The following is a 24,757-nucleotide window of genomic DNA, read 5'->3' on the forward strand; positions in this document are numbered from 1 at the left end:
CTTTGCCCCATGTGGTTCTAAGTTTCCAGAGCTATAGTGAGACTGATAATATATGAAACGCTGAAATAAGTTACAGTGAGATATAATGAAAAAGCACAAGGAGCCTAATAAACTGTGACTACAATAAACGGATTGAGACTTTCTATTATTAGCAACCATTAATGCAGTTGCTACTTTTGGTTTCTACAAGCTCACTGGTGCCTAGTGATATTATGAGAAATGCATATGGTAGAAAGAGACACGAAACAACTGAGGGCATTTATAGAAGACAAGTACCTCACCAATTTCTGGGCCACGGGGCTATATCAAGGATCTTATTCCATGGCTAACAAAGACTTCATGAGTCAGAAAGTGAGGAGGTGGCTGGTATGCTCTGAAATCTTCACAGTATAATCATAACATTAAAATTGGGGAATTTTGACTACCCTGATTTCTTTGCAAATAACCAAAAATTCAGAGGTTGTTACAAGGCAAGCTTTCGTCATCACAAGAACCAGCTTCAGGGCGGTTCTCAAATCTAATCCCACTTTTTCATTTCTTTTTCAAGTCACATGAATTTCCGTTACTCAGGTTTCAGGGAACCAGTTGCTTAGGATACGAATCCTGCTTTGTAGGCAGGCAGTGGGAAAAGGCAACCTAAAATTCCATTTTTTATCAAAATGCAGCAATTATTCTAAATGTTCTTAGTGAAGCTGCAACAGACACTGTCTTGGAAAATCCTGTTTCAATGTTCATTTTCTTGAGATGGCAATAAAGAAAAATGTTTCTGGTCTTGAGTACTTCGGCCATTTATTTATTCAACATTTATTGAGTGATCCTTGAGACTCGTCAAGCTCTCCCAACATTAATAGGCTGCCTGCCTCATCTTTGGGGACAAAGAAAGCACCTTAGCATGTTTAATCGGAATCATACCTCTTGCTCATCACGTTCACCCCTCCCCATGACATTCTGTCCTTGAATGGTTTATGCATGCCTAACTCTCTTCTCACGGAGAAGGCAATGGCACCCCACTCCAGTACTCTTGCCTGGAAAATCCCATGGACGGAGGCCATGGGTCTGGTAAGAGTCGGACACGACTGAGCGACTTCCCTTTCACTTTTCACTTTCATGCATTGGAGAAGGAAATGGCAACCCACTCCAGTGTTCTTGCCTGGAGAATCCCAGGGATGGGGGACCCTGGTGGGCTGCCGTCTATGGGGTCACACAGAGTCGGACACAACTGAAGCGACTTAGCAGCAGCAGCAGCAACTCTCTTCTCAAACTCTGCGTTCAATAGGTGGCATTGGATGAAACAGACTTGCGTAGATTCTCTATTGCCCCCACCCTTCAGAACTTAGTACAGCAGTGTTGCTCGCCCTTGAGGCAATTCTCGGTTTTGAAGTGTGTCCCTAGGTGCCAGCGATCTGCACTACTGGCAGGCTTGCCACTGACATTGACCTTGATCAACTTCTTCGTTATTTGTCGAGCTGAAGTGACCGATTGTCTTAGCTGAAAACTTTCAGCTGACACCAATGCAAGTCTTGAAATAAATTTTCTTTAGGGAAGGTCCCTTGACGAAAGAAGTAAAACACTAAGCTGGGACATAGGAGCCCGGTTTTCAATCCTAGTATGTCTCAATGGCTTAGAGACCTTGAAAAACTCACCACCTTGGCCTTTGGTGTTCCATCCATACAATCTATAAAGCAGACAGAATGATTTCTTAGACATCTCTTAAGTCTTAACTAGTCTCTGAGGGACTCAGAGTATTCCACAGAAATATGAAAATCTCTGTGATTAGTGGAGGCTATGTACACATCTGCTTGTCATATCTAAAATCAACTTTCTCTTTCTAGACTTTCAAAGTCAAATTTTCCATGTCTAGGACAATTCGATACAAAAGTGAATTTTAATATTTGTTTTTCCTTGTTTATCAAGAAAAGAAGCCCAGAGAAATGTGGATTCTTATAAGAATTTCTCTTTTATTCTTAGTCCCTTACCCTTCATTCCATCTGCAGTGAAACTCTAGAATGTTCAAGTCGATTCAGAGTCCTGAAAGGTCCCAATATTGAAGTTTTATTTTTAAAAGCCTGCCAAAGAAACACACTGCCTCTTCAGTAGATTCCCATACTCTTAACTGGCTCACTGGCTCCAAAAATCTAGAACAGCCAGGCCCAGTATTTCTTGTTCAGTCTTTCTGTTCAAGGTTTGTTTCCTGAGAAGTCCTGGCAGAGCCCCAGGCTCTATGCAAGATGCAGAGTCGAGTGAACCGAGCACTCTCTGAGGACCCACTCCGAGGAGCTCCTCCCACAGGCTGGCCCAGCGGCTCCAGCCCACGGGCCCAGACAGTGTCCTCGGGCGCAGACGCTGGACGGCCCTGTCCTAGAACCACATCTGAAGAAGCAAAGTGCCCAGCGGGGAGAGCCCGACACACAGGCCAGAGCTCTAAATAGCTCTGAGAGTCCCGGAGACAAAGAGCACACACCTATGAAAGAGATGCTTCAAAGCTGCCTGAAAATTAAATTTATAACTGGGTTCCTCTGAAGATCCTTTGGGGCACAGCAGCAGCAGCAACAGACTTAAAGAGGTTGAGAGTTTTTTATAAAGGTGGCTGTGCCAAGGACGTATGGTACCTGCGGGTTTTAAAGGTAGAAGGTAAAGACTGACCTGGAGTGGGCATCTCCAATGCTAACAGAGATACACAAAGACACTTTCAACAGGGTCAATCTCTGCAAGCACCTTTTTTTCTTTTAAAGGAAGATATTTTCAAACTTCTATATTCCTTAAGAAGTACTTTAACATTTGAAGAATGAAATAACTGTAACTTAGTTACTTATCCCATAGTATAAAAATGACCATTCCATTTCATTCACTATAGAGTTTATAATCCCATTGCCCACACGTTGCATTTTATATCCTTACAACGTGGCTGTAAGAAATGGCTCATCATTTTAAATGAGATAATTGTGGAACAAAATTAACACAACCTATTAAGAGAAAACACATCTCAACAATGGGTTGTCAAATTCCTGATCGAATATTTTTTCTACCAATTCACTCAGCTTCTCTGGATGCTGTGTGGCTTCAGGTTTGAGGTTACATGGGTTTCCCCCATGCATAGATGTGTACTAACCTTTCTCCTAAGATATCAATAAAATGCTGAAATTTGAATGAGACAACAATAATATCACTCAACTTTCCTGGGCCTCTCTGAGATTGAAGACATTGCTAGAAACAGGCATGGAATATTTAGAATATTGCAACTGAGACCTGCTTTGGGATAAAACACGTAGCTTGAAAACCATAACAGGATAGTAGAGGCAAAAATCCTTTATAAAACTGAAGCATACTCATAAAGGAAATTTGGAAAATAAAAGAATAGTTCTTCCACTCCAAAACAAGTATTAGTTTTTGTTTTTCTCTCCATCCAAGCAGCATTTCCTTTAAATATCAGGACTCCACCCACCCCCATATTATTGATTTAAATATTTAAAAGATGTGTCCCAAGATCTTATGTTAAAGACAGTGTAATTATCTAAGTTTGGTCATTCAGTAAGAAAAAATATTCCCATTAGCATCTGCATCATTATGTCACCACGTTTGATTATGGGAGTTTTCACAGAGATAGGAACTATATTCAAATTTATTGTTTGGTTTCACTACATTTCTGGGTTCTAAAATGCAGAACAATGATTTCTATTTTACAATACCATTGGAAAATGTATCAGTTATATTGGTAATGATCCCAAGGAGTCCCTTTGGAGGGGCTTGCAATCTGTAAGGAATGTCTTCTAAAGAGGTTGCTTCCCTCCGGTTCATCAAGCAGTCCCCTGAAGTCATTCATGCTTGGCTGCCTCAGGTCTTGAAGGATCTGTCCCTGCTGTGCTCTAGTTCAGGCGTCCACACTGACACTTGCATTCTCCTGGTGTTTATGACTAACCGTGCGAGTGAAGAGCAGTGAAGGTGCATTGGGAAGGCTCTGCAGACCTTGTGGGGACGGAGCCCATGGGGAGGATGACCCAGCACAGTGGACTGACTGCCCCAGGTCATTCCATGGGGCAAGGAGCCCTGGGACTCTCTCTCTGGGATGCTGGGCGCGGAACACACAGGGCACCAGCCATACCATCGCTGTCGCTCGGGAGGCTGGCTCTCTGGGTGGACTCACCGCCCTACCTGGAGCAGGTGAGGCAGAAACAGCCTGGACATGCACACTGGCCCTGCCTGGCCCGCCTCCACCACGCGGCCTTGGACAAGCCTCCTCTGCGTTTCATGCCTCAGTTTCCACCTTGAAATTAGCAAGCTTTCTTCGGTCTCTAACATATCAGGAAGTGCTATTTGGGGGACTTCCACCAGACTGGCGCTTAGATACTACAAGTTTGTGATCCCTCAGTTTCGGGGCCCCAGATCTTATTTTCCATGCTATAAACAGTCATTGAGTAATTAATCTTTTTCTACCTCACTTAATCTTACAGCCACGCTAGCCTTGCTGTAGGTTTTCTTTCAAAGGCACACTTACCAACTGGTCCAGGCCAACGGTAATTTATGCTTATTTTAAGATGCTGATAAAATAATTGGACAAATTACAACCTTTCATTCTTTAATTGGAAGCCTTTTTGCATAACTCCATGTGTGTCCCACATAAATGTCAAAAAGAGTTTCATTTTTTCCCCAAAGTGAATGCCTGCACCAGGAGAAGGTAATCTGATTTAAAATGCATACAATATAATGTGCTGCTGCTGCTGCTAAGTCATTTCAGTCATGTCCGACTCTGTGCAACCCCATAGATGCCAGCCCACCAGGCTCTCCCGTCCCTGGGATTCTCCAGGCAAGAACACTGGAGTGGGTTGCCATTTCCTTCTCCAATGCATAAAAGTGAAAAGTGAAAAGTGAAAGTGAAGTCACTCCGTCGTTTCTGACTCTTCACGACCCTGTGGACTGCAGCCTACCAGGCTCCCCCGTCCCTGGGATTTTCCAGGCAAGAGTGCTGGAGTGGAGTGCCATCACCTTCTCCGATATAATGTGTTACTCAGCAAAATATCCATAGGGCAAAAAATGGAAAATGTACTGCACAGGAAGCATGTATGGCATAACACCAAACTACAGGCTTTATAACACACAGGGTTAAAAAATAAATAAAAGCTTAGAGGGAAAGGAAATTGAATTTTCATGATGTAGAGACGAAAAGAACTACAAGCTATTATTTTCATTGGAAGAGGAAGAAGCTTTGAAATGTAAAAAGGTTCATAAGGCAAAAATACTTTCCTATGTGACAGAGGATTCAACCAAGCATACAAGTGAATTACAGCGTCACTTTTCCAGCTTCTAGGTTTAAGAATGGAAACAGGATGATAAATGCTCGATATACGTGGAAAGAGCAAACAGGCAGTTTTATTGGGATTTAAAGCTTTTGAAGAATAAAATGATCTATATGCACATATATATGTATTTTCTCTTTATTTAGAAACATTTATATATGAATGAATGGATCATAAATCCAATTTATCTTGGCATTCAGTATTAAATATTTCATGAAATTGGTATTTATAGATTTGACCAATGAATAAACAAATCTTATATTTTCAGCACATTAATTGCCCTTTATCGACATCATAATGCCATAGAGACATTTTTAAGGTCTCTAAAGGAGTTTCCACTCCTATATTTCAATTTTTCAATAATTTTATTTTGCTTGTAAATCATAGTTAATACGATGCTATGTCATTTATAAACTCAATAATATTGGAACTTCCTACTTTAAAAAAAAAACTACAATTAAAAAAATTTGCACAGCATAGGAAATTTATATTCAAGGTTCAACAAGGAAAAACGTAAGGGCAGTGAATGTACGTATCCAGTTTGTACAGATCAAAGAACTGGCCTGGGCAAATATTTGACAAATTCAGGTGGTCATGCTATTCAGTTCAAAGCTAAATCAAACATCCACATGAGTATCTGTTGAAGGCATGATAACAATAGTTAAGCCCTAACCCCTGGAAATGATGGATATGTTACATTATATGACAAAGGGGGTTAGGTCACCAGATGAAAGTAGGTTGCTAAACCGCTAAATTTAAACTAGAAAAGTTATCCTGGATCATCCAGGTGAGTCCACTGTGATCACAAAGGTCCTTAAATGCGGAAGAGTGAGGCAGAAGAGCGAGGGTGAGTCCATATGAGATGAGCTCATTCGGCCTTGTAGTCTTGAGGCCGGGAGGGGGGATCACGCCAAGGAAAGAGCACAGCTTCCAGAAAAGAAAGACAAGGAACTGAAACCTCCCCAGAGCCCCTGAAGGGCCATCACCCTGCTGCCACCCTGCTTGCAGCCCTGTGAGACCCGTTCTGACTCAGCTCCACCACTACGCGGTCACAGAGCGGAGCCACCTTAAGACACTAAACGCGTGGCACCTGCTACGGCAGCAAGAAACGGTGAGCACAGCGCCCTCTACCGACCGAGCAGTCACGCCGGCTCGGCTCTGCCTGGCCGCGCACCTGCCACGCCTGCAAACACCGCGCGACGTTTCCCTTCCAGGGATCTGAAAGCACAGCTGTGCGAGTGAGAACCGATTTCCCTAAAATATACATCCTGGTCCCTACATCACCTTGAAAATTCATTAGCAAAGGAACACAAATACAGTTTTTTTAATCCTCTCATATGATGGAAATAAAATAAGTTTACGTTTTAGATAAGAAGTATGCAAATCTTTATTTTTATTAGGTTCCTTATGTTAATAATCATAATATAGTGTTTCCTAAAGCATATCTAAAAGCATTTCTAGTTTTTTAAAATCTGATTTTGATAGCCATCTGGAAGATTAGTAGAAACGCTGCTGCTGCTGCTAAGTCACTTCAGTCGTGTCTGACTCTGTGCGACCCCATAGACGGCAGCCCACCAGGCTCCCCCGTCCCTGGGATTCTCCAGGCAAGAACACTGGAGTGGGTTGCCATTTCCTTCTCCAATGCATGAAAGTGAAACCTGCAAGTGAAGTCGCTCAGTCGTGTCCGACTCTTCGCGACCCCATGGACTGCAGCCCACCAGGCTCCTCCGCCCATGGGATTTTCCAGGCAAGAGTACTGGAGTGGGGTGCCATTGCCTTCTCCGAGTAGAAACACTTAAAAAGATATAAAAAGAAAAGAAAAGGATGAGCTGTCATGAAGTGGTGAGTCACCCATTACTGAAGATAGTCAACCCAAAGACTTAGTCTTGATCTAGCCAATGGTTTCCCTTCATTTAGTGGGAGATTGGGTTCAATAACCTTGAAGTCTTTTTCTAAGACTTCAATTTACAGTAAGTTTCCTTAACATGGACAAAAACATTAACAGTGAAACTGTTGGCAGAAAGGTTGGTATTTGAAGGAGCCCTGTTAGCTGTAAAGAATGGAAATGTGGCTCCTGAAAGATTTCCTCAACATCATCCATCCAATCAGTTCCAAAGTCAAATTTCAGAATAAAGAAGGATACACTTAACAATTATGGAAATATACAACTGTTTGCTAAGTATTTTAAAATGATCGAGATTGCACTACTAAGTTCAGAACTCTTGTTTGTATGTCAGGGAAACTTTTTTTATACCAGCTGGAAGAGAATATTACATAATACTAATCACTTGAAATATCTGTAAGTCAAACTATAGTAATTTTCTTAAAATTCAAATCAAGGTGCTAATTATTAAAAAACAAACAATGAAACAAACAAAAAGAAACAAAAGACATCCTTTCAAATAAAATGCTGCATGCTTACTGTATTCTCTTAATATTAACAGTAGCCCATTCGAGTGCTATGCAGGCAGCCTCCTCTCCACTTTTTTAAGTCAGCAGAGGGAATGTTATAAAATTACCTGGTGATTGTACCAGTTTAAGGATGAGATCATAAGACAGTAGCAAACTTTATACAAAATGAAATGTTCTCACAGAAGGAAAAAGCCACTCTGTTTCTGACACATCTATTTCCTCCACCTGATTCTCTCATACGCTACCTTCATCATTGCCTAAGGGGCCTACTTGCCTAGGGCGATTAAGTGCTAGAAGGCCTAACATTCTCTAGAACCCAGATTTGTTTGGTCATCTCCATAGAGCACATCAATTTAGGGCCAGCTCAGGACACCCTGGAGGGGTCACACTGATAGGCTGGGGTCCTCCGTTTGCCAAGTGCACCCACAAATGCTCAATTTTTGTTCCTTCCAAACCAGCATTCCTTTTCTTTTCTGTCATCTCAGGACCAACTCCACACCAGGACAGGTTGAGGGGAGTGGCCGTATTTTCCATATAGGCTGCAAGCCAAATTAGCTTCTGTGCTGAATTCAGCGTCAACCTTGACTCTTAGAAAAGGTATAAAAGATGTGACTCCCTCTCTTTGAATAAGATGCAAAGGGTCGGGTCTACACTGTCTCCCTCCTGCCATGTTCCCTCCTTGACTTCTATTCATTAAGGGCTCCTTTGAGGTCTTTAGAATGTCCTGTTAAAATGCTAGTCTTTCTGGGTCAGGGACTTGAGATCTGTAACACAAAAACAATTAAAGGCACCAGAGCTGATCTGGAATTAAGGGCCATCAAAACAGGAGAAGAGAATTCACAAAGCCAAAACCATGGCCTTGAAATATCACCTGGGACCTACCTTACTTCAGAGATGTTATTTATTGAAAATCTCGTTAGTCCTAAATTCAGACTGTTCCCCAAAAGCAAGTGTGTGATCTAAATTTAGCATTCCTGGGAGACTGAAGAATACCATTAAACCACAAGTGCAGTTTGCTTCATAATACAGCAAACTCTGAAATTAAAGCACATAAGGAGTTAAAATGCTATCTTTGAATTTTGACATGCTCAGTCATTGGAGAAAAATGCTTCAGAAATCTCTTCTGCAAGATTAGAACAGCAAACTGCATTTTTTCACTGAATACTAAACGGTAAACTTACATCAGAATTAAATCTCAACTGGCAAATGTTGCACGAAATGATCTGCTTTCTTCGATGAGGAAGAGGAACCCCGAAAGTATGATTTATTACAGCTTTCTGAATCGGGTCCATCTGTAATGACAAAAAAAAATACAACAAATAGAAATAAAGCTCGTCAGTTCCATTGGAGTGTTGCCTGTTTCATTAAAGAACCAATCTGGACAGCTTCAATCTACTGCTTGCACTAGAAAGAACATTTTTATTCTAAGAAACGGCATTTCTACTTTCTTAGAAAATAGACAACGATGAGCCGGAAGCACAGTGTGATAAAGAAATGATAAATGTACCATTAGAGTCTGCATGCTAACCGCTTCCCTCATTTAGGATCCACAATTGTCCCAGTGTGATAACCCTCCTATATAATTAAAGATTTATCAAAACTCAAGTTATCGTGACTGTGTGAAATCTTACACAGCAGTGAGTCTGTACCATTGCCTCAATTGGACTTCAAAATAGACGAGCAGCCATGAAAATAACTTGAGCCTCTTTATGGATAATTAGCCTTCTGCTATGTTTGGTATCTTTTCTGCCTTAAGAATCTAGCATGGGTTTCCCTGGCTGTCTGAAAGGAGAAGCCACTACCTTAGGACCCATCTTGCGAAAGGCTGCAGAAAGCAAACGGAGATAGAGCACAGAGGCTGAGACACAGCGCAAAGCCTTGGGGCTGGCTGCTGAGACGCGAGCGTGCTTCCCTGGGGAAAGAGCTGGCAACACCGACCTTGCTGATCACGGTTCCTGCTGCCTTTTTACGGGCTGTTGCAAAAACAAAGGCTGGACGCTGTTTCCACCATTTGTCCTTTTTTTTTTTTTTCAAATCCTCTTCGGATTTGCTTTGTTTAGTGAAAGCAGGTACTAATATAAGTCTTTGGTCAAATCAAAGTGCTAGAAAACAAACTTTGAAAAAGAAAGGGTTGCTCACACACAAATTCCACTTCCTAAGAATTCAGTCATGTGGAACTGTGGGTTCTTTCAACGGTCACTGACTGATCCCCTAACACATGCTGCTCTCCTATGGGCTCACTACTCGGAGGTCAGAGAGTTCGGGCCAGATGTCAGTTCTCTCTGCATCCCGCTCCCAGGACAGGACACGGGGTATCCAAAGCATGATGCTGGGAAAACAAGGCTGGTAAAATGGAATGTCACCAAGGTTCACTCCAGGGTCCTCACCCACGGTTCCCAAACGTTAGTCAGCATCAAACTTTGATTGTCTTCTTAATACACACGCAGCCTCTGTGCTCTTATGCATTATCTCTTAAGCTTGTGTTGAAGTTTAGTCATAATAATTCTTGAAATCACTTAGCGCAGTACAGTGCCAGGCACATTAAAAGTCAATAAATCTTGGCTGTTCTGTTTTCTCTTTTGTGTACACGTATGTGATGATTAGGGATAACAGGAGCCTCACATTCCTACGGTCTTTGTTGGTGCTTTCTATCTCTCACGTGTCCAAAAAACATTTCAAAATGATTTCAATGTCCTACACCAGCCATTGATTCTGTTCAATACTTACAGACTTTGGAACTCTTAACTCTCATCCAATACAAAGTTCTTCTGAGAGTCTTCCCCATGGACTGAGTCAGTTCAGATAAGATTTGACACACACATAAGCTAAGAATATGTCTGTGAAATGATGCTCTAAGCGCTTCTGTGATACATTGCTGCTGCTGCTGCTAAGTTGCTTCCGTCGTGTCCGACTTTGTGCGATCCCATGGACAGCAGCCCATCAGGCTCCCCCGACCCTGGGATTCTCCAGGCAGGAACACTGGAGTGGGTTGCCATTTCCTTCTCCAATGCATGAAAATGAAAAGTGAAAGTGAAGTCGCTCAGTCCCGGCTCTTCTCGACCCCATGGACTGCAGTCTACCAGGCTCCTCCATCCATGGGATTTTCCAGGCAAGAGTACTGGAGTGGGGTGCCATTGCCTTCTCCATCTGTGATACATTACAGTTCACTAATTAGCCTAAACCAGTCACTGATAAATTCTACCTCCTGATGATTTCAAATCATCAGAACCAGTTAACTCATAGACTCTTTCCACCAGTGGGTAGGATAAAGGTTTTCTCTGTTCACAACTTCTATAATGTTGTCTAGACACTCATAATGCACTATTCTCAATAATAATGAAATAATGGCATCGACAAGAAGATGACAGTGTTCAGCATTTATTAAGTGCCTCCCGGTGCTACGTGCTGGGCTAGACAGTTTTCATATTAAACAGCTGTGACCAAGTGGAGCTCGTGGGTTCTCATTTGTAGCTTCCATCACCACTCTACATTTTTCCTGATGTTCATCCCAGATTTTCGATGAAGCTCAGCTGCCCCACAGTTTTTCTGGTCACTTCCAGAAATTTACAGATTCTAGGATCCCCTCCCCCACTAGTGAATTATACCATACTTTCTTTTCAACCAGTTTTAATTTAAATACAATAAAGCTCACCAATGTTAAATTTACAGTTTGGTGAGATTTGACAAATAGATACAGTCTTAATAATTACCTCAAAGAACTCTTCCATTACCCATAAAGTTCCCTCCTGAGGTCAATTCCTGCCTCCCACCCCACCCGGTGAAATCACCGCTCTGCCTTCTGTAACTATATTTTTCCCTTTCCTCAAAGTTCATACAAATGGAATCATACACTATACGATCTTCCGTGCCTGGCATCTTTCATCCAGCATGATGTTTTTGAGATTCATCCATGTCATTGCATGCATTGGTAACATTCCTTTTTACTGCTGAGCAGTAGCCCTTTGTATGGGTGAGCCCGTGTGAGCTTCCCTGGTGGCTCAGACTCGAAAGAATCTGCCTGCCACACAGGAGACCCAGGTTCAATCCCCGGGTCTGGTAGATTTCCCTGGAGAAGGCAATGGCAACCCACTCCAGTATTCTTGCCTGGAGAATCCCATGGACAGAGGATCCTGGCAGGCTACAGTCGATCGGGTCACAAAGAGTCGGACACGACTGAGCAACTAACATTTTCACTTTCACCCTAATGTGATTATCCATGTGTTACTGATGAACTTTGAATTGTTTCCAGTAAATTCTATGTTTTTCAAATCTTGATACATGATCGAAGCTCATTTCTAAATTCAGTTCTGCATCTGAATCCAAACATTAAACATTAACATAAAGTTACAGTTTACTTTTCTTAGTTTGAACCTAGAGTACTCGTGAGAAAGGTCATAGGGCATGGCACAGGATTCTTCGCTACATACACTGCCCTGTCTCCCACCCCAGTTAAATCAAACTTTCCTCAGCCCCGCCTCACCCCTCTTTCCTCAGAACCAAAATGGACCATGAGCAGAACCCGAGAGCCAGCAGCCGCAGGGCTGAGTGAGTGCAGGATGCTGCAGAGCCTGCCTCCCGCCTCCCCGGGCCCCTCTGACACGGCCACAAATGCCATCACGATGCTTCTGTGACAGCACAGAGGGCACTGGGGGGAGCTTCCTTTCTGGCCAACAACTAAGGAAAAACAAAACGCTGAAAGAGGTGCTAATTTAGAAGCAGCTGTCTCACCATTTCTATTGCATCTGTCCCATCTGCCCAAACAGGATCCATTTCTGTTAGGGATCAGGTGAATTACACCTGTATTCTATTCAGGAATACTGAGGCCCCTTTATAATGACACTGTGAAATAAAAATGAACGACATGTTTATATTAAAGATGCTCTGTAAATACATAGCTTTGAGTTTATCATATTTCGAGAGTAGCTATTTATTTTTGTCTTTCAGTAATATTGGTCACTTTCACTGACTGCATTCAATCCACATCGGTGTGGGAGGTATTTTAGAAGCAGACTCTTTAGGCAAATGTGGCATATTCTCTAGATTTAATTCTTTTTTTTTAACCGAATGTTGTTCTGATCACTATAGCTATAAAACCAAACTTTAAAATGCAAAGTATTGTGTTCTTCTTCGAAGGCGATCTTATTTTCCAGTATACATTAAAAAAAAAAAACAACGAATTATCCTTTAATGATGAAATCAACAACTGTAGTTATGCCACCACATGTAATTCTTTAGTTTTATTTCAGGAACCTAGTACAACAAGACAACGAAAGTTTAATGCCTTCAGTAATGGACGTAAGCCACAGTCGCCTCTTTAATAGATACAGATTCAAATACATGGAAACCGTTTACAAGGAATTAACAAGGGCTGCTGCTGCTGCGAAATCACTTCAGTCGTGTCCGACTCTGTGCGACCCCATAGACGGAAGCCCACCAGGCTCCCCCGTCCCTGGGACTCTCCAGCAAGAACACTGGAGTGGGTTGCCATTTCCTTCTCCAATGCATGAAAGTGAAAAGTGAAAGTCAAGTCGCCCAGTTGTGTCCGACTCTTAGCAACCCCATGGACTGCAGCCCACCAGGCTCCTCCGTCCATGGGATTTTCCAGGCAGGAGTACTGGACTGGGGTGCCATTGCCTTCTCCATAACAAGGGCTACGTCTAAGTAATTTCTGCTGTTAAACAGGTAATTAAGTGATACCACATGGTCTATATTGGAGAAGGAAAGGGCAACCCGCTCCAGTCTTCTTGCCTGGAGAACCCCATGGACAGAGGAGCCTGGCAGGCTGCCATCCATGGGGTCACCAAGAATCGGACACGACTGAGCGACTGAGCACAACACGTGGTAAATGACTAAAAGTAGCATCTACTGTCACTCAGGGGACACGCACAGCCCCTTGGTTCATTTTGCCCAAACACGGCATCATTTAACATTGAGAATCCCAGGGACAGCGGGGTCTGGAGGGCTACAGTCCGCGGGACCGCAGAGTCAGGCGGACTGAGGGCTGCACACGTGCTGGAGCACAAATGCGAGGGCACTGGAATCACACGCTCTGCACAAAAAGAAAGGCACGTGTGTCGGTTTCCTCCCTGTGAACCAAGAGGTCCGAGCTGTCAAATAATCAAACTTCATTGTGTGTATATGTGTCATCACAAGGGATCTGTCTGCAAAATCAGTCTCAAGAAATGCCAATGTGTGCAGGAAAGAAAAGAGGAGTTCTTGGGTTAAATGCGTTGTAGGAAACCTGGTACCACAGCCTGGGCATTCACAGTGCACATCTAACATTAAATTCTCTGAGATGCCCCACAATACAAAATATCTGATTTAAATAACTAATTTCTAAAATAATATAACCAAAGCTTTTGTTGTTTGTTTTTAAATTTAGCATCTTTGTTCAATACATACAGTTTAAAAAGTGTGATCCTGTAAAATAAAATCATTATATGAAAATAAAATGTAAGCTTTTGTGCAAAAATAAAGTCATTAAACTAAAAATGTAATACCCAGAAATCGCAGTCGGACATTTCACTGAACCCATACAGCCCTGAGTTAAAAACTAAAAAGAAATGGTAAAAGCTACATGGTATTTTAAGATACAGTTATATAATACCTAAAGTCGGATATTTTGAAAGCTAACATTTTCCAAAGACATTATCCAACACTCCCCAAACCAACACACAAAAGTGAAGAATGATACACTAGCTATTGATATGCTTACCCCAACTCTAGAGTAAAATTCAATTTCAGACTCAGCCTAAGGCCTTATTTAAAGCCAAATGAATATGTTTTCCTTCATTTCAGGTTTAAGGATCTTTGCGTTTCTTCCCAGGCCTTGCTTTTCCCTCGCCTCCCTTCAGGCCTTTCTGCTAAATTGGTTTGTAGATGAGCGGCCAGGGCGAGCCTCAGGTAAGTCACTGACGTTCCCTTCCCAAAACCCTTCCCTAGGTCACTGCTGTGTTTTCAGGGAGAATGGATGGGGCTGAGCCCTGCCTTTACCTTTCCTGCTCCAGGAGACGTCTTCTCTCTCTGTTCCTGTAGGTATTGCAGCTTGCGGTTTTTGTATCAAAGAATAAGAATTTAAATGCCAGGGTGTTTAGAAGTCTAGAAATATAAAGGTTGTCTCTTCCAGCTGGTATTTCTAGGTGACAGTGACCTGTGACAATCAGGCTAAGGTCACACTTCCTGGCACTCACGGTGTATCTGTGCTCGTAAGCATTGCTTCTAGCCTAGCAACCTCCCGAGGAGCTCTCATTGCCCTTGCCTAATATCACGGAAGTAATAAGCAGCACAACTTCCCACTCTGGCCCCTCCGTCCAGCACCACAATAAAGCTTTGTGATAACGGTGTCCTGGAATGTGTGACCCTGTAATGTAAAGTGGCATCACCGACTCAATGGACATGAGTTTGAGTAAGCTCCGGGAGTTGGTAATGGACAGGGAGGCCTGGCGTGCTGCAGTCCATGGGGTCACAGAGAGTTGGACACGACTGAGCGACTGAACTGAACTGAATATTAAGTGACACATAGTTTATTCCATCAACTATGAACCAGTAAAACTTGTGTTTATATGACTCATGTGTGTGTGTGTTCGTTGCTTAGTGGTGTTTGACTCTTTGTGACCCCGTGGACTGCAGCCCACCAGGCTCCTCTGTCCATGAGATTCTCCAGGCAAGAACACTGGAGTGGGTTGCCATTTCCTTCTCCATTATATGACTTACACATTATTAAAAATTATAATAATTGCGTTTCTTCAACAAATTTTTCCAGTTTGGAAAACTTGCAACTTTTGCCCTCTTTTAAAAACAGACAGATAATTTCCATACCCAAAGAGTGCATGCATCTTAAATGTATCATTAGTTGCCTTTTCCAAACATGTGCCTGCTCCCATGGTATCACCATTCCCATCAAGAACATCGAGGACTTCAGCACTCCCCCTTTCTCTGAGGTTTAGGGAGGGAGGGAATTTGACAGGAATACCAGTCACCTAAGGCCAAGACACAGCTCTGAGCAGGGCTGGAGGGAGGCTTCCCATGAAGTCTCCTGCTTTCTCTGCTTTTGCCCAACAGCAGAGGACATGTGTGAGCTCACTTCACAGATGGATTCATACAACTAGAGGTAAGCGCTTTCCATCGAGCTCACTAATCAGGTCAAGCTCAAGTCTGCGAAACCGATACGTTTAAGTGGGAAATACAACATATTCAAGACACAAGGGCACAACCGATTTTTCAATGCACCCAGCTTTCTTTTACCCTCAAGTCTTCTGCACATTCCTCTTCCTCTACCTTGAAAACGTTTTACCCACACCTTCTACTTCATCTTCCTCTGACTAATGCCTACCTACTTCTCGGGACTCCAGACAGAACCCATCTCTTCTCAGCTGACCTCCTTCAGAGAGGCCAGGTCCCCAGCTCATCTTTCATCCCACTCCACCACCCCATCTGAAGACCTCTCTTGTCTCGTGTCTCGCCCAAAAGGGGGACAGTCAAGGCGGCCACGCCCCTGTGCTCTTTGCACCCGGGAATTAACGGAGTGGCTCCCACTTGGGCCAGGGCCCACCACATGGCTGTTGAGTTGCTAAAACACAAACTGAATAATGTTGAAGCCTGGTATCAAAACGTAACATCAGTCTCAGAATGGTGTTAACCGCAGCAGTGAGAAAACCTGGGTTCACAAGGGAACCTTACGCATGAGGGGTGAGTAGAGTTTATGAGAAGTGAAAGCATGTGGATTAATGACCCCAGGATACAACAGGGGTAGAGATGCTCAGAGCAGAGTCCGCAGCTGGCAGCTGCCACACAGGACTTGCATTCACTTATGAACACATTTCTAGACACAAGTTCATTTAAGCACTGAAGCAATGGTTCACTGGTTCTCTTTCTACTTTACAGGTCAACATCAGACCATTTCCCCACCAGGGGTCTTTCCAGGCAAAGGCGAACAGACATACTGTTCTGCTCAGTTCAGGAGAAACTGATTTTGCTCAGAAAACCAGTGCTTGAACGTAAATGTGCCAAGCCATTTGGATGCTCTCCAAGTACTCGGGACATATCCAAATAGAAGAGACCTTTCAGTAGCTTTCTGCCATGGCTATTTTCCCTAATGTTCTCCAAGCAGACTAATAACATGAAACAGAGTTCAAAGTAAACCGTGATGAGCTTGAAGGGGTCGTAAGATATTATTTTTCTTGGAATCATTTATGTGCTCTGGCGAGTTGCATTCAACCAATGTATCATGGCACTGCTGTGGAATCCCACAGGTAACTGCACACTGAGATTTTTTTTCTTTTTTTTAATTAAAAAATTATTGGTGTGTTTGATTCATGACACTATTAGCTTCAGGTATACAGCAAAGCGAGTCACACACACACATTCTTATTAAGATTCGTTTTCATTACAGGTTATTATAAAATATTGAGCCTAATTCCCTGTGCCCTAGCGTAGGTCTCTGCTGTTCATCTCTTCTAGGTCTACCAGTGCACATCTCTGTTCATCCCAAATTCATGGGTTTATCCCTCCAGCCTCCTTCCCCTTGGGTATCAGCAAGTTTGTTCACCTTGTCTGTGGGTCTATTTCTGATTTGCAGATCAGTTCCTTACTATATGTAACATATATAATTTTACAGATTTGTTTGCTTTATAGATTATTATAAGATATTGAGTATAGTTCCTTGATTTTTAATTGAGTTTGTGGACATATTACTGACACATGTCTCATCGTAGAAGTTTAATCCTGTTCATCTTTAAAAAAAATCTGTATGTGGTATTTTCAAGGAGTAGGGTAGGGGCTGCATGCCACCCATGTTCTCCTCTCCTGTGTTTCTCATTTATTTTCCTGGAACCCACTGAAGATTAATATATATTTAAATTTTATTGACATATCTCCTGTATCAATAAGAAAAGGTATACTAGGAGAGAAGAAAAAGAATCAGAGGAAGAAAAGAAAGTGATTTCCTTCTATGGGGATGGTCATCCTTTTTCTGCAATGGGATTTTTTTTTTCAGGCCAAAAGAATATTAAGTTTCTTTAAAAGGGAAGACTGCTGGCTGATCATACTAATATCACCCTGTGGGGAAGACTCCAGTCCTTAATTTGGACACTTCGGACACTCTGTTATCAGCAATACAGGGACAGAATCTGACTCAAATGCTTTAATCGGAATCCTATTTCTGATGGACTTAAATGGCAAAACCTCTTTGGAAGACAAAGCATGCCTATGGGGCTGCCTGAGCCGCAAGTCATGCTATCCAAGGTTCACTAGGCCTGTCTCTGAATAAGGTCTAAGTAATAAAATCTAACAACTCCAGAGCTGGGACTCCATTTACAAAGAAAACCCCAGAGAGCATAGTGTTGTGGATTGGGTTGGAGGATAAATTTCAGAAATTCATTAAACGATCAGCTGCACCAGAAGTTCACAATCACATCTGGCTTCTCTGCAGGTCACTGCAATGTGGGTCAGGTGTTGGAATCTGAAGTGAAAAGACAGGGGAGGACAGGACATTTTTGTATACAAATCATGGACGGTTGAATGAAAGGGTTTTTCCCCCTTAATCTGAAATTATGTCCTTGCTACTTTTGTTAAATTCCTTTCTTTTTCAAAATCATAATGCTATTAGATGGATGGATGGATGGATGGATGGACAGATGTAGGTATGGATGGAAAGATAGCTGTGTGGATGGACAGATGGGTGGATGAGAGGATGGAGGGATGGATGGAAACAATTACATCAAAGTATGTTATCAACTGACCTTTTAATCCTTCCTTTCAAATATTTTAACCATACATTAATTTCCTAGTGTTGCTATAAAAAAGGACCACCAGCTTACATCAACAGAAATTCATTACCTCATAGTCTTGGAGGTTAGAAGCTCAAAGTCAAGATGCTGGCAAACCACACTTAACTCCTCTGAAGTCTGTAAGGAGAATTCCTCCTGCATCTCCCTAGCTTCTGGTATCTTGCCAGCAATCCTTGGCAACCCTTAGCCTATAGTCGCATCACTCTAATTCTCCATCTTCACATCCCATTCTTCCTGGGTGTGTCTCTGTGTCCAAATTTCTCCTTATTATCAGAGCAGCAGTCACAGGAGATTAGGGACCACTCTTGCGAACTCATTTTAAATTGATTATCTCTGTAAAGTGACTATTTCCAAATAAGGTCACAATCCAATGTACTGGGAGTTAGGATTGTAACAAACTTCTGGGGGTTACAAAATTCAACACAAAACAAACTGAATAGGCAGCATAAAAATCCACAAACTGGACATCCTTGGTGGCACGGTGGGTAAGAATCCATCTGCCAATGCAGGGAATGTGGGTTGCATCCCTGCTCCAGACAGATTTCACTTGCCACTAAGCAACTGAGCCCAGGCATCACAGCTACTGAGCCTGAGCTCCAGAGCCTAAGCAACGCGGTGACTGAGCCACGGGCGGCAGTTACCAAAGCCCATGCACCCCGGAGCCCGGGCTCCACGCAGACAAGCCTCTGCACAGAGACGCCTGCATACAGTGACTGGAGAGGCCCCCAGCCACTGCACCGAGAGAGCGCATGCTCAAAGCAGCAAAGAAACAGTGCCGACAAAAATAAAGAAACCCAGCTTAAAAAGTGACTTGGTGGAAAACACAATTTTAAAAAATCTACAAACCACTGTGAAATTTTACTCAGGTAATAATTCTACTATTTCTTGATTAAAGAACAAATAAAAATCTATTTTCTTGGCTAGTGTCTAAAAGAGAAAGTTGGAACAATCAATGTATCACTGAGACCATTTCTTGTCTGCCTTCTACTGTTTATGATCAATTTTAGCCTCAAAGAGTCTTGTGATCCCCAAGAACCTAGAAAGAAGAAATACATTTCAGAAACTGAAATATACATAGAGAGGAGGCTGACAGAATTGAAAGAAGCATGTCTTTACTAGGGAGCCTACAGATGATGTAGGGCTTCCCCCATAGCTCAACTGGTAAACAATCAGTCTGCAACACAGGAGACCCTGGTTTGATTCCTGGGTCGGGAAGATCCACTGGAGAAGGGATAGGCTACCCACTCCAGTATTCCTGGGCTTCCCTGGTGGCTCAGTTGGTAAGTAATCTGCCTGCAATGCAGGAGACCTGGATTCGATTCCTGGGTTGTAAAGATCCCCTGGAGAAGGGAAAGGTTACCCACTCCAGTATTCTGGCCTGGAGAATTCCATGGACTGTGTATAGTCCATGGAGTGGAGTTGCAAAGAGTTGGACAAGACTGAGCAACTTTCACTATACCACATGGGTTTGATCCCTGGGTTGGGAAGATCCCCTGGAGAAGGGAAAGGCTACCCACTCCAGTATTCTGGCTTGGAGAATTCCATGAACTATACAGTCCATGGGGTCGCAAAGAGTTGGACACGACTGAGCGACTTTCACTCACTCATACTATATACTATCTATACTAGAAATGATGAGGTAATTTGAAAATGTCACAAAATGAAAGTTGTAAAGGCTATAGAAAAATTAAACAATGAAACATTGATATGAGCTATGTGAGCAACTATCCTGATTTTAAATGTTTGGTTAAAGTAGAAAAGACATAAATTAGGGGGTACATGTTTTACAATGTCCCTTTTCTTCTTGCTTCTATGCTTGTTTCCTTTTGTAAATCAATCTTTAATCACTTTAAGAATGCATAATAGTGTGTGGGGTGGTTCTTTTTAAATAAATTCCATCTCTATAAGTAATTTATATGATCTCTTCTAGCATGAAAATCCCAAGATAACATGGTATATATGGAATTAAGCACATGAGAATATCCTTACTTCTCTTTATGTTTTGATCAAAATTGCAAATGTCTGTGCATATGTTTGTGTGTGTATACACATGCATACATATTATTTATGTACCAATTCATGTACCAGTTGGTACAGTCCCTACATAAAATCTCTCACTCTTTTGAATTTGGCAGGACTCAATTTCTTCTATTCTGTGTTTGGGCTACACTTGATACTTCCTTGACTTATTCTACTCCTTGCACTGAAATATTCATTCAGTAATTTACACACACATTTCCCCCATCCCCTATAGGTGCCCCATATGCTTATTTTTATTAGCCAGCGATGTGGAATTCATGCCATCAGAGGCATTTTGTGTTGGCAAGCACTGCCTCCACAATCTAACCCGGGTCGTGTCTTTGGATTCACTCCCATTCCTTCTGGCCTCTGATATTCTGCTCCAGTAATACATATTTACTGGCAAGTTCTTGCATAATCTGGTGTGATTTATTGCCTTCCTATCTTTTGTAGGGTTCTTTCTTTCCTCCAATCTTTATTGCTTACATAGTACATGTGTAATTCCTGCCTGTTTCTCCAAAATGCTCTCTTTCCAAGAGAAGCCCCTCTGGTCTCATAGCCTACAAAGCCAAATAGCCCTCCTCCCCATTCTCACAACACGCTACACATTCCCACGTCCTGTTGTACAGTATTCATCTCCCAGATATTCTGTTTACAGTCCTCCCTTCCCAAGACTGCAAAAGATGTAGTCAGTTTTGCTCATCTTTGAAAAACAAGTACCTGAAAACAGAAAATGCTCAGAAAAGGTTTATTGTTGAAAGAAGTAACCAGATAAGTTAAAGCAGCCACCTCAGCTGCTGTCAAGCACTTTAAGGAGAAAAAGGCAGCCCAAGATATGATTCTTGGTTGAAGCCACACAGTTCGATTGTCTAGAAAATTTGGACTGTCATCTGAAGTTGACTGCGTTTGAGGGTCTTGATGTACATATTCAAAATAAACTTGCATGTTGAAAAAATGAAAAACAATAATAGCTCTTAAAATGCATGCCACATATTTAAAGCAACCATTCTCAACCCTGGTAATACATCAGGAATCATCTGGGGAGCTTGTTAAAAGTATAGATTGAGATCCCAACACAAGGCAAATTAGTTGAAGGCTTAAGAGGCTCCATGGGGGATGTCTAAGAAATACTGGTCAAAACCTTGGTAACAGAACCAACTTCCCAGCTTCCCTGGTGGCTCATTGGGGGGAAAAATCAGCCTGTCAATGCAGAAGCGTGCTATCCCTGATCCCGAAGATCCCACGCACCGCAGGGCAACAAAGCCCTGTGCCACAACTATGGAGCCCACACCCTAGAGCCGCACTCTGCAACGAGGGAAGGCATCGCAACGAGCAGCCCAGGAATCTCCACTAGGGAGGAGCCCTGATCACAACTGGGGAGGAGCCCTGATCACAACCAGGGAGGCGCCCTGATCACAAGTGGGGAGGAGCCCCTGCTCACAACTGGGGAGGAGCCCTAATTACAACCAGGGAGGAGCCCTGCTCACAACCAGGGAGGAGCCCTGATCACAAACAGGGAGGAGCCCTGATCACAACCGTGGAGGAGCCCTGATCACAAACGGGGAGGAGCCCTGATCACAACCGTGGAGGAGCCCTGCTCACATCTAGGGAGGAGCCCTAACCACAACCGGGGAGGAGCCCCTGATGGCAACTAGAGCAAAGCCCAGGTGTAGCAATGGAGACCCAGCACACCAAAGACAAATAGATAAAATTAGAGAAGCAACCTCCTATGATTAAAATATTTCACCAGTTGTTTCCTGGAGACCAGTCTTCTTTCCCAGAAATAAATAATGTTTAGCCAAAGAATTCTAAAAGGGGTGTGCTATTATCCTTGTTTTACAGAAGTAAAAACCATGGAATAGCTAGGATAAATGATTTGCAGCTCCAAGATTTAAATTCAGGTTTATTAAAAACTGATGCTCCTCCTACATATCAAACTTACTCTCAAACGTGTGTCAGAGCTCAACAAACTTCCAAAATCAACTTGAAAACTGGGTCTGTATTTAGGGTTCTAGGGAATTGGCAAATGACCGCAGAAATACACACACGTTAAAATTTTTTTAAAAAGAAGAACTGATGAAGAAAACTAAGCCAGAACAACCTACAATAAACAAGGGATATTTTAAAGTCTTTCCAACAATTGACTTGCTTGTTAGCAAATGACACAGTAGGCTATTTTTAATCCCCAGGGTATTGTTAAAGTATTGTTTCACTTCTCTTTACATCTTTCAGGATCCTGCCTGTTTTCCACTTCTGGCCTTTGTTAAGGACTTAAAGGAACCACTGCCAAGTTGAATTGTAGTTAAAAGCTTGAATCAGGTATAGTGATAGTTAAATGGTTGGCAAAGAGGTTCTCAATTGTTCGGGTCACGGAATGATGAAGTTGAGCTATCTTGTCTGCCCAGAAATCCTTTGGATCAAATCCATCTGAACCCAGGTAAAGGTACCCAAGTACCCCAGTACCTAAGGACCTCTTTAACACTAAAGGTATAGTTGCATCTGGTTGTATTTTAAACACTTAATGGTGTCTACCATATAGAAACACTTGTATATACTTTTGAAAAACCCCAAATACAATGCCATTGGATGACTGGCAGCTTTCTACATAAACTATCCCAAGTAAAATATAAACTTACACCTCTATTCACACAGCTTGAAGGGGCTTGCAAATCTCAGCTGGATTCCCAGGAGCAAGCATGTTGAGAACCTCTGATTTAAAAAGTTATTTTGTTAGCTGGAACGCTAACTAGGACATTTTGTAATTCCCATGCACTTCCAGTCTTCTTCCAGAGGGACTCTCAGAAAACTGTGCTATAATTTCTTTCCTATTTTCGTTGATGTTATCAAATAATGTGCACATAGTAACAAACCCAGGAGTACAAAGAGCTTCAGCCCAGAGATATTAATAAATGCTTGAAATGAAATGTTCGTTATTATTATTTTATGCCAATTGATATCACAGCTCTAAATAACATACTAATCCATTTATAGACACTAGTAAAGATCACACTTACTTTACTAGTTTCTTTCTTTTCATACTCTTCTACAAACATTTTCAAATTTTATTAAGTTAAATATCCTATTATTATTTTACAACTATGCATGTTTCAATATTTATGCATGGTCCCATTAACTTGAGTCAGGATTTCAAATTCCCTGCTTGAAGTTACTCCTTTTTATACATCTTTTCTTCCTTGATATCAAATTTCCAAATTCTCTCAACTACACATACACTATTAAACATTCAAACTCTCCTAACTGAAATATTTTGTACTCTAACTACTACCCATTTTTCCAGGCTTTATTCAAGGATGAATCTAAAATTTAAAAGCTCAAAAACAGCATTATCATTGTTTCGACATCATCAATATTTTTGTCTACTGATCAGGGTTGATAGGATGACAGATCATCCTGATATCATCCTATCAGGGTGATAGGATTAGATTATACATTTTCCAAGTGATAATGTTATAAAACTGGTCCATTCAAAGGAGAATGCTTTAGCTTCAAGCAAAGTGGCTTCTACTTTCTTATTACCAATAAATTGCTTAAGATGATTGTTTTCAATTGCTATATATATAAAATATACGTTTCTATTGTTCTTTGTTGTCTTTCTTTCCCTATAAAAATGTGTATTTATCTTAATTTAAAATTTTCCTCCTTTCAATCAATCCTCATGTTTTCAGTCCCACCTGTCTGATACTGTTTGCTTTATTCATTCAACATGGTATCGGCAAACCCTAAGTCCAGACTTTCCCCAAGGTTCTGACTTCATACTTTTCTCTTCTTTCTTTTTCTATGCACTACCTTTCCACCATCTGGCATCCAGAGATGCTTTTTTTAATCCATGCTGACCCAAAACACCTCTGTTCTTTTGTGTGTCTCTCTCTCTTTTTAAAATTTCTTTTAGCTTCATTTCAAGGATATCTTCAGAGAAAAGAAGTTGTATTTGTACCATGTTTGCCTCATTTTGAAATAAAAACTAGAGGTTTTACCTAAATGTGTTTTAAATTTTAAAAATCTGAATAAAAGGAAACTTGGCTCCTTAAAAAAAATGTAGTCCAAAATACCTGATATTTGATATCAATAAATTATAGTTTGCAGGTAAAGGTTTATTCTTGCTCATATTTAATCAGAAAATCTATTCCATTTAAAATAACCACTCTTCTAAATAATTTTTCAATATAAGAATATTGATTTAGGATCATGTCACTTGCTCTGAAATCTTCAGGAAATCTTAAAGGAAGA

The 24,757-nt window shown here is 41.8% G+C and overlaps 1 protein-coding gene across 2 annotated transcripts in view; it reads right to left on the minus strand.

Moving 5' to 3' along the window:
- The window catches only part of ZNF385D (zinc finger protein 385D), a 344,969-nt gene that overhangs the window by 139,934 nt on the left and 180,278 nt on the right, over positions 1–24,757 (minus strand). For both annotated transcript variants that reach the window (XM_055566880.1, XM_055566879.1), the window contains exon 3: positions 8,885–8,995. In XM_055566880.1, the coding sequence (XP_055422855.1) occupies positions 8,885–8,995 (111 nt within the window). The remainder of the gene's footprint in view (positions 1–8,884; positions 8,996–24,757) is intronic.

This window comes from Bubalus kerabau, chromosome 2 (genome assembly GCF_029407905.1).
Source record: "Bubalus kerabau isolate K-KA32 ecotype Philippines breed swamp buffalo chromosome 2, PCC_UOA_SB_1v2, whole genome shotgun sequence".
In the NCBI taxonomy this organism is placed as follows: Eukaryota; Metazoa; Chordata; class Mammalia; order Artiodactyla; family Bovidae; genus Bubalus; species Bubalus kerabau.